This window comes from Eptatretus burgeri, chromosome 7 (genome assembly GCF_056783735.1).
Source record: "Eptatretus burgeri isolate ZD-2024b chromosome 7, Ebu_testis_v1, whole genome shotgun sequence".
In the NCBI taxonomy this organism is placed as follows: Eukaryota; Metazoa; Chordata; class Myxini; order Myxiniformes; family Myxinidae; genus Eptatretus; species Eptatretus burgeri.
This window is the reverse complement of record NC_140967.1, coordinates 99,981,992-99,992,558: the sequence shown is the minus strand read 5'-3', so window position 1 is coordinate 99,992,558 and position 10,567 is coordinate 99,981,992. Positions and strand designations below refer to the sequence as shown.

The following is a 10,567-nucleotide window of genomic DNA, read 5'->3' as shown; positions in this document are numbered from 1 at the left end:
GGCTCACGTGGCTGTGCGTGGATAGGGTAGAGGAGTGGCAGCTGAAATGTGAATCCTATCCAGGTTCCTCCTGATGATTTCATCTTTGCTTTTTGTTTGTTTGGGTTCGTTCTGATTACTCCAATGCAGGACTGTACCGATTTGGTCTTCCATTTGATTTGAATTTAATTTATTTTAATCCCATTCTAAATTCGGTTGAATAATCATTAAAACATCACGGGTTAGGGTCAGGTGTCCAATCAAAGTGGGACATCTTCGTACCCGGTCATCACTGCCAGCAGTTATAAAGTGGCAGTTCCAGTACACAAACATAACACACCAGTACACAAACACCACACAAAACAAGTCTTGGCAAGGGTCTGCAATCTGTGCTCTTTTTTTTTTCTTATTTTATTTGTTTTTATAAAAGGTTTTTCTGGAGTCAATTCCAGCACGAGTTATAAACTAAAAAGGGAACAGTGCTTAGGATGTCACCTTCTTGTCCTCATCCCCCTTCATCTCGCGCAGCTCGTGCCTGTACTTCCTCTCGATGAACCGCTTTTGATGAATCATTTGTGGAAAGTTATCTGCAGACACACAAAGCAGTCAGATCCCATTTCTCATACCCTCGTAATCTCTAAAATCGCTGATGTATTGCGACTTACGTTTCTCCAGAGCGTCGACTGCTGCCTTCATTTCTGCTTGTTGGATGCTGAAAGGAGAGAATTGAGGGTAATTTTGGTGCATGGAAAATTCTTTCTCTGAACTTGGTGCTTAACTGCAGCACGAAAATAAATTTTAAAAATCTAAGAGAAGATGATGTGCTGTTGCAAATCCCCACGTTTCCAACCGAAAGCAAAGTTAGATGGCAGAAAGTTCCACCAGGAATGACCCATTATCAAATTGTGACTTAATCCCCCCCCCATTTTGACCTCTGTGATGCTAAGACCTCACCCCCTGGGAAATTAACTGTGGGGGGGGGGTGGGTTCACGTCCAAAAATTGTTAAATGTTTCATGCGTCTCCCAATGGTGATTGAATGTACAAAGTTTCATTAAAAAATGTTTAAAATGTGCCCGTAATTGTGTGTGTTTATATATCATTTATTTTTGGGGGGTATTTTCCCTTTCCTGACCGCTGTTGTCAGGTCAGGTTCGATCTGTGACCTGCTACAGGTACCATGTAAACCTGTACTAACCTGTTCCATGGTCGGGTTGTCGGCGACTAAACCGTCTCCCCCACCAGGTTTTCTGGTGAGGAGGGTGTTTGGATATGGACACCCAGCAGGATTAAAAAGAAAACCTGTCAAAGGGCGGAGGAGCTCCTTGTGAGCCAACGGCCATCCATATCTAGTGCCCAACTGTGTCTGCGGACGTCCTCCTGCAGTTGGGTTACTTCTTATTAGGAGGTTGGTGGCAGGATTTGCACTCCAGCCACCGTAAAACGCTTCATTCCGCAAAACGCAAAAACGCTAAAAAATCTGAAAACCCACTCCGTGGGAGTACCTCCTGTGCAGCTTCCCTTCGCAGGGCAGCTCACCGGATGATGGGATTGGGGCAAAGCCTTCGGGACCCCCAATCTTTGATAGGAGGGAAACCACGGGGTAACATCCCTGGGTCAGATTGCGGGAGAGTGTGTCGGAGTGGTGCTGAGGTGTCGTCCACCAGACGGCGGTCTCCTTGGGTTAACCTGAGGCGGTCCCTTCGGGTGGGTGCCTGGAATGTCCTATCCCTAAGAGAGGATGATCACCTGTCTCTGTTATCATCTGAGCTCAAGCGTTTGGACATCGGGATTGCAGCTCTCTCTGAGGTTCGGAGACCGGATTGCGGCGAGATAATGGTGGGTGGTTACACCTACTATTGGTCTGGTCGCTCTGATGGTTACCATACCCAAGGAGTTGCTGTAGCTGTGTCCAATAAGCTGACCCCAATGATAATTGAAGTAACACCGGTCAACGAGCGTATTATGAGATTAAGGATTCGTCACTCCTTAGGTGTCATTTCCCTGGTCTCTGTTTATGCTCCGACTGAGGCGAGTGATCTCACCGTGAAGGATGCATTCTACGCCACACTCGAGTCTGTGGTTGATCAGTGCCCCAGACGAGATACACTTCTAGTCTTGGGGGATTTCAATGCATCGACTGGAACTGATAGGGATGGTTATGAGGTGTGTGTTGGTCCCCATGGGTCAGGAACTATGAACCAGAATAGCACTAAGTTCCTTGACTTTGCAAGAAGTCATGGACTTAGGGTGGCTGGTTCATGGTTTCAGCGCCCGCAAGCTCATCGCTGGACTTGGTATTCCAACGCTGGCGGTGTGGCAAAGGAGATTGACCATGTCCTCATTGACGGTCGTTGGAGGATGATCCAGAACTGCAGGGTCTACCGGAGTGCTCAGTTCCTCAATACTGACCACAGGCTTGTTGTAGCAACTCTAAAGCTGCACCTTAAATCCTGGAGAATGGTACCATCCCAGCCTAGGCTGGATGTTGCCAAGCTCAGGGATGAGAGAGTAGCTGAGGAGTTTGCGAACAGGCTGAGTGGACGCTTGGGGGTCTGGGTGCTTTGGGGGGTCCTGAAGAGTTGTGGAGCACCTTCAAGACCACCGTCCTTGATGTTGCCGGTGGATGCCTTGGAGTTCACCGCAGGGCAAAGAAGAATTTTGTCTCTCAAGGGACACTGGATACCATTGACCAGAGTCGCAGGGCCAGGCTGAATGGCAGAGCTGAGCTGTTCAGGGAGCTGAGGCGTAAAACTGTACGTGCACTGAGGGTGGACAAGGAGGCCTATGTGCGAGGAATCTGTGAGGGGGTAGAGCATCACCTGTGGACAGGTGATTCTCGTCCCGCTTACAGGGGAATTCGCGCATTACGTTCATCCAAGCCCATCCCTCGGAGCACTGCAGTTCGAGCAGAGAGTGGTAGGCTCTTGACAGAGGAGTCTGAAGTGAAGGCCCGCTGGGCCGGTTACTTTGAGCGGTTGTACCAGGCTGATCCCCCAACTGTCGAGTTGGACGTCAAGGGTGTTACAATCCCTGTTGCTGACCCTCGAATCAACTGTGGTCCACCATCGCTTGTGGAAACACGGGCTGCGGTGAACCAGTTGAAACGGGGCAAAGCTCCAGGGATCTGTGGCATCCATGCTGAACTTCTCAAGGCTGGTGGAAATGCTGCACTCGCGTCGTTGCATGCAGTTTTGTGCTCTGCCTGGAACACAGGCATCATCCCAACTGACTGGAAGAGGGGCCTTGTTGTCCAACTACCGAGGGGTGACGCTGCTCTCAGTGCCGGGCAAGGTCTTTGCTCGGATTATTCTTGATAGGGTTCGCCACCATCTGCTTGAGCACCAGCGTCCAGAGCAGTCAGGCTTTTCACCAAAGAGGTCAACGATTGACCGTATCCTTGCTCTTCGTGTCCTCACTGAACGCAGACGAGAGTTTCGGCAGGGGCTGCTTGCAGCCTATGTTGATCTCTGTAAAGCGTTCGATTCAGTGAATCGGGATGTCCTCTGGAGGATTCTTGGTCTCCGTGGGGTGCCACCGAAACTGATCGATCTGATGTCTGAACTCTACTCTGGTACTGAGAGTGCTGTGAAGTGTGGTGGTACCGCCTCTGACTTATTTCCAGTTGTTACTGGAGTTCGTCAGGGATGTGTACTTGCCCCCACACTTTTCAGCACTTGTATGGACTGGATTTTTGGGAGGATGTCGGAGAGATCAAGTTGCGGTGCATCGTTTGGCAATGTCAAGATCTCGGACCTTGATTTTGCAGATGATGCAGTCATCTTTGCGGAGACTTTAGACATCCTCTTGGGGGCCCTTGAGGTGCTGAATGAGGAGTCGGAGCCGTTGGGATTACGGATTTCTTGGGTCAAAACAAAGATCCAGGCTTTCGGTGACATCTTGGATGCTGCTGTCCTGTCTGTGTCTGTTTGTGGTGAGGATGTTGAGGTCGTGGATAGATTCACTTACCTTGGCAGTGATATTCATGTCTCCGCAGGTTGTGAGCCGGAGGTCAATAGACGTCTGGGTCGGGCCTGGGGAGTCATGGATTCACTGGATCATGGGGTGTGGCGCTGCCGGTTCCTGTGCGGGAGGACGAAAGTCCGAGTCTTCAGGTCCTTGGTACTTCCAGTCTTGCTCTATGGGTGCGAGACTTGGACTTTGACCAAGGATCTGAGACGGAGACTTAATTCCTTTGGTACCAGGTCTCTTCGGAGAATCCTTGGCTATCGCTGGTCGGATTTTGTGTCCAACGAGCGGTTGCTGAGAGAGACTCGGATGAGATTTGTTACCTGCATAGTCCGTGAGCGTCAGCTGCGGCTGTATGGACATGTGGCTCGTTTTCCTGACGCTGATCCTGCTCACCAGATTCTCTCAGCGAGGGAGTCTCATGAGTGGAGGAGGCCAGTGGGCCGACCACGTGCCTCATGGTTGCAGCAGGTTGACCATCATCTCAAGGAGATGGGGATGGGCCTGGCATCTGCCTGGGGGATGGCCAGACGGAGGCCCCTGGAGTACCGGCGGAAAGTGGACGCAGCGACGCGCTGTTCTGGCACATGCTCCCATACCTGACCTGACCTGATTTTCCCTTTTGACCCCACCCAAGGGGGTGGGGTCAAAAATGAGATTTCTCTCGTGTGTTCATGCTACGTGGTGATCATAACTAGCAAGTTTGGTGGAATTTCTGCACAACCGTTTAAGATGAGATGGCATAACAGACAGATGGACAAACAACATTTTTTTTCAACAAGGGTGGGGATAAAACCGCATCATCCCAAGATGTTTTCAACGACAGCGAGGTACAGGGAGTGTTTGCAGCACTCGGTGCAGTTTGAAACCGATTGGGTAGATGGGTCGTGCAAATGTATCGGTCCTGATCGGAGTCGTTATCCTGGAACGTCCACTTCTTGGCACGTCTATTGTTGAGTCTTTTAGTCTTTAGTGGCTTAGTAGTCTTTTCAGGTCAAAAAGTTATCTCCTCACCCTCACGTTTTAAAGAGCTTTACAACATGGCTAATGGAAGACCCTGCTTGAAAGTGTCCAATGATTTGATTCCTCATTTTCTGACATGTGCCATTGTAATGGATTGTTAAAGAATAATTATCAGTGTGTTTTGTGGACTATCCACATGCTGGTGTCTTGGAAAGACGTTTAAATTTGTTCAGAATGACTCTTATCACCTCTCTACCCCAAAGGCTCCGTGGGTTATTCGTGCTGAACGAGTATAGCATGATGCAATTCCATCACACATTCTATGCGTTCGGTTTTTTTTTATGCCAGAGTATATATGGGATTTGAGCTGGGGATCCTAGAACCATTGAACTGTGCTCAGATGGAAACAACCAACAGGAAAACGCCTAATGTTTGAGTAAATCCCCATGTGACCATACCCATAACCATGCATGAGTATACACTTCCTTACTACCCTTTGCACGAAGAGAAAACAGCCATACCTCTGTCCAGAGCCACAGCCTAATCGTTCTCCCTTGAAGTAGACTGCTGCAGTGTAGAGACGTGCATGGGATGGACCCTGGGTCTGCAGGATCCTGAACAAACGCATGCATCACATGACCTTTGACAAAACTTAAAAACACAGAAATGGTTTGTCCATTCCTTTAGTATTTTTTATTTTTAAGAACCTTTCACGTGAAATTGAACAATTTTTTTAACATTGCAAAGAACATTTTCAAATGTCATCAACTCTTAAGTGTTTCTGTTGCCTGACATCATGACCTAAACCCTGTAATGTAAACTGCAGTGTTTGGAATACAAGGCTGAAAGAGGTTTATTGGATGTACTTTAAGTATTACTTTTGAATCGGCGATGAGAGATGTGCAGATAAACGAGCGGAATCGATGTGATCTGGAGTTATCGAGAGTAGTACTTCTGCAACAGGGAATGATAATATAAAATGAATAAAAATCACCCTTGGTTGTTCAGATCAAAAGCTCAAGGGAAACGCATTTTTATTCCATGGAAATACTGACCAATTCGGGACAAAAATGGAAATCTGCCAAATGGTAGGAAGCATCCAAAAAGTTTGCAATTTTGATTTTGTAATCACGGTGCACAATTTAAAAGTTTGAAAAGGTCGGATCAATGAGTGCCTCTGGAATCGATCAGACCACTGCGCACCGGTACCACGGTCAAATTTAAATTCTTGCCCCAATGTGCAGCGTAATTATCAGTGGCACAGCTGTGCCTCAGCGATGATGCAACCAGCAAAGCGGATCGTTGCTTGTATCCCGGTCAAAATATAATCATTCGGAATGTTCGAGTTTATTGATCATTGGGCGATGCGGAGCCATAGTCCAGGTGTTGCAGGCCACTGAGCTGAAGTGTGCACAATAATGGTGGTGGGAACGGTACCCCAACTTTTAAATTTTCCGTCTCCCACACGTTATCTTTTCTTTCACAGCATAACGGAAGAAAAATACTGTTCCAAATAATGTCAACAAAAACCTGAAATGGCAAGTATAACGAGGATTCATTGAACAGTGTACAAGTAAAAACAGCACTTCAATTTAAATAAAACAATGATTTTAATGATCGTTTTTTTTTTTTTTTTAACTACCAAAATCACGAATCACTGCTCACTATGGTGTACCACTTTTGCAAAAGTAGTTGCTGGAATGAAGCACGATGTGCCTATCGATTCCACTAGTGAAGTTAGGTGATCGACCAAAGTTTGAAAATTTTCCCGCCTTTTTTGACCGCGGGCCGCCATTCTGAAATTCCAGGAAAAATCCATATTTTTAGAAATAATATTGATTTTTTTGAATATTTTAAAATATATATTTCTCTGTGTTTAGATGGCCGAATGCACTTCAGTAGGCACTATAATGATAGTAAGTACCCGTAAATATTATTTACAAACTTGTTCCGACATTTTGAGAAGGGGTTGCCATTTTGGAAATTCAGTGAAAATCGTATATTTTGTGTATATCTAATGAAATTTTTATTTTATTTATTCTTTGTGTACTTGCAGATAAACCTTGACTGACCAATGGTCAGGGCTCCTGTGGCTTTGTGGGACAAGTTCGCTAGTTACAGAAAATTTTGCGAAAGTGCTAATTCTTTGCGTGTCGTAAATGATCCAGCTGAAAGAGGAATTAAGCTAGTGTCTGACTTTATTCATATGTGCAATGATGAGAAACAACGTCAAGCATTGCAACAGTGCGTGGAAGAGCACAGGAAGCTTTACCCAGACAATACACAACAAACGATATGTTCTCTATAAGATATCTGTGTGGTTGCTTGTTTGCTGGATTGTTATGTTGTCATATATGAAAACCATGTTGCTTAAAACATATTTGGTTGTTCTCATAATTAATTGATCATGCTCTCATTTGTTATTAATAATGTCTTTATGAAAATGCTACTACTGATATTCTGTAAATGCCTCACAATGTGCCATGCAATAATTGTCAAAATATGGGATTTTCAGTGAAATTCCAAAATGGCAACCCCTTCTCAAAATGTTGGGACAAGTTGTGAATAATACTTACGGGTGCTTACTATCATACTGGTGCCGACTGAAGTGCATTCGGCCATCGAAACACAGAGAAATATATATTTTAAAATATTCAAAAATCAATATTATTTCCAAAAATATGGATTTCTCCTGAAATTTCAAAATGGCGGCCCGCGGTCAAAAAAGGCGGGAAAATTTTCAAACTTTGGTCGATCACCTAACTTCACTAGTGGAATCGATAGGCACATCGTGCTTCATTCCAGCAACTACTTTTGCAAAAGTGGTACACCCTACTGCTCACCTGTACTCTTTCATTCCTCTTTTTCCCCACCTTTGGAATAAACTCCCTCACTCTGTTCAACCCCATTCTTCCCCCCAGGCCTTCAAAACAAATTCAGCACCACCTATCGTCCCCCTTCCAAATCCTAAATCTTTTCTACCCCCGTTAATCCACCCCAAACCCACCTTCGAATTCCCTGGCCGATTTTAAATGACGGAACACTTCACAACGGAGAAGCACAAGATGGCGAACAAAGGAAGATCGATTATTGATGCTGTCAGATGCATCATACACATGGTTGTGATGGGGCTCACGAAAGGAGTGCAGTGCTCGACTGTACAATACAACACATGAAACCCTCCAATATCACGGGGGTTATGTTCCTGGAAAACACTGCGATAGTTGAAACTGCGATCATGGAAACCAAGGGCCAGTGGGAAAGCGGGGATTCGGTTACTGGGCTTTGAGAAGATATTGAGGAAGATCGACGGTAGCCATAAATAAACATTGACCTATTGAAACAAACACACGACTTCTACCTTTTAAATCGATTACAAAACGGCGAGGTGGGTGATGGTAAACATATTACGTACTTGCACTGTACTCTGCCATAAATAGAAAACACAAGGTTTAGCTTGGGATGATGTTAGAGGGGGGAGAGTGGAGGGAGCACGGGAACGGTGAGTGGGGAAAGTGATTCAGCGAACGGGAAAGCAGCATTAACTTTCCAACTGAGGTGACTGCAGCATTGCCACAACCCACCGTGGTGAAGGGCAACACGATACCTAATTGCCTTACCTTGAACCACGATCTTCCCTGTGTCGGGACCAAGGTACGAGATATCTTCCATCTCATTGGTGTTAAAAACCTGCTCCGTTATAAATCCCTTTGGCTCGATTTGTTTCATGAGCTGCACACAAGAATGTGTTTGAGAACGGGGGTTCGAATCTGGGAGTTGGAAATTAAGTGGCAATAAGGTTCTAATACGGAATGGGAAAATGAACGTTTGGTTATTAAGTTTGAAGGATAATGAAGGTTTACGAATGAGGAAGCGTACAATGGGGAATGTCCTACCTGCAATCATCGACCTTGTAATGGCGGCCTGGACAGATGCCACATTTTCTCCTCGTGACAACTGATGTGCAACCCGACCTTTTCGCCCAACGTCATAACCTTTCTCTGCCTTTTGGAACAACTAACTTTATCCATTGCTTTACATTTAGAGCTCGTAATGGAAGGTAACTGTTCACGCACGGGATGCAAACGATGACTCCTCTCAGTTCAAAAACCACGATTGGTCGAAATGAAATCGCAACACAATAAGTTGCCTGCGATTGGTAGAAACCCACGATATTGAAGGGCTTCCTGTATTTTGATTTCATTGTAGCAAAAAATGCGAATATAAATAAATAAAAAAACATGCCGTAAAAGGTCAGTTTTGTTATCGTGCAAAAAAACGTGAATCGAGGGATACATGTACACCAATACGTCCCTCTGTGAGGTTATAAGACCTTGTACAGATGTCTGCGTGTTTGACTGCAAATCCTTACTTGTACACAGGAATGTCGGGTTCCTTGCCCTCAGTGCGAAGTGTGAGGCAGCATTGCTGTAGCTGAGACTTGGGGTCATTCCAGTCCTGGTTCAGAATGAATTCCTAACAAAGCACGTGTTACGTTACAATACAACACAAAGTGAAACTGGCTTCTGTTGTATTCCTTTCTGTCCAAAGTGGAATTCCCTTCAACTTCAAATGCAGGTGTTAACCTTCCTTGACATACTCCAAGCAAGCTGTTCTATAACATATTTTGTGGTTCGTTATCATTGTACACATTCATAGCAGGAACCTGCGGACTTCAACCGGGAATATAAGGTTTGAGTCTTTCAAAGGACATAAGTGCAAAAGACCTAACCTTGAGCCTGGGGAAGAAACACACATTCATGAAGGTGCGGACATGCTCCATGCCCTTGTCAATGTATAGCGCGGCGATGAACGCTGCAACAAGAGGAAAGTCTCAACGTTAGCAGAATCCATCACAGTAGCCTACATTTAACCTCAGTTATATGCACATATCCTTAAAGTAACAATCCCAACGATGGGATTCAACCCAACTAACTGACCACCAGGTGACAGGTTTGAAGGACCTGTCAACTTACATTCGAGAAGGTCCGCGAGGACCTTGGTGCGGACGGGCCGCTGTCCCTTGTCTTTGTTCACTGCATAGTCGGGAAGCCCCAACTCCTGTGCAACCTTTGCTTGCGTGCGGTTGTTGACCAGCGAACTACGGAGCAACTGTGGTTGGGACACAAGTTGGGATTGGGTTGAAGATTAGGAGCGATACTGGATGTCAAAGGGGTAGGATTCACGAGCAACTCATTCCAAGGAGCCAGTGATTCAATCATTGACCTAAAAGGACAATGGCACTGGCTATGCCACTTCATCACTACTGATGACATTCAAGGACTTCCATATCGTTCCATCACCAGCGAGCAGCTCCATGCCATAGTGGTATTGTTGCTATCCTTAATTCTCAATGAGGTTTTTGCTGCTCAGACATGACGCCACTTTTTGAAACATTTTCACAAACGCAGCATGAAGAATAGATCAAATCAGTTTTAATTCAAGCAAGCGTGTGCCACCTAGAGGTGGCACCTCATTCGTGCCACCTCATCGAGGCAAGGAAGGAATTGTTTCATCCTTTGTCTTGCCTTCATGGCTGTCCTGATGTCTCTCAACCTGGAACACAAAGTCTTTTGGTCTGGCTTCGCACTTGTTTGCATTTTAGTATTGAATTCTGCATCCCTTATATCTGAATAAACAGCCACAAAAAACCCCCA

The 10,567-nt window shown here is 45.7% G+C and overlaps 1 protein-coding gene across 3 annotated transcripts in view; it reads right to left on the bottom strand.

Annotated features, from left to right (window-relative positions):
* Positions 1–360: 360 nt before the first annotated feature.
* Positions 361–10,567, bottom strand: part of DROSHA (drosha ribonuclease III) — a 91,888-nt gene continuing 81,681 nt past the window's right edge. For 2 of the 3 annotated variants that reach the window (XM_085889862.1, XM_085889861.1), the window contains exons 27-32: positions 9,887–10,022; positions 9,643–9,725; positions 9,283–9,386; positions 5,432–5,524; positions 645–691; positions 361–566 (exon numbers count right to left, since the gene is read on the bottom strand). In XM_085889862.1, coding sequence (XP_085745988.1) covers positions 463–566; positions 645–691; positions 5,432–5,524; positions 9,283–9,386; positions 9,643–9,725; positions 9,887–10,022 — 567 coding nt within the window. In that variant the 3' untranslated portion in view covers positions 361–462. Of the gene's footprint in view, positions 567–644; positions 692–5,431; positions 5,525–5,788; positions 5,865–9,282; positions 9,387–9,642; positions 9,726–9,886; positions 10,023–10,567 lie in introns of all 3 variants that reach the window. The other variant, XM_085889863.1, reaches the window with a different exon arrangement.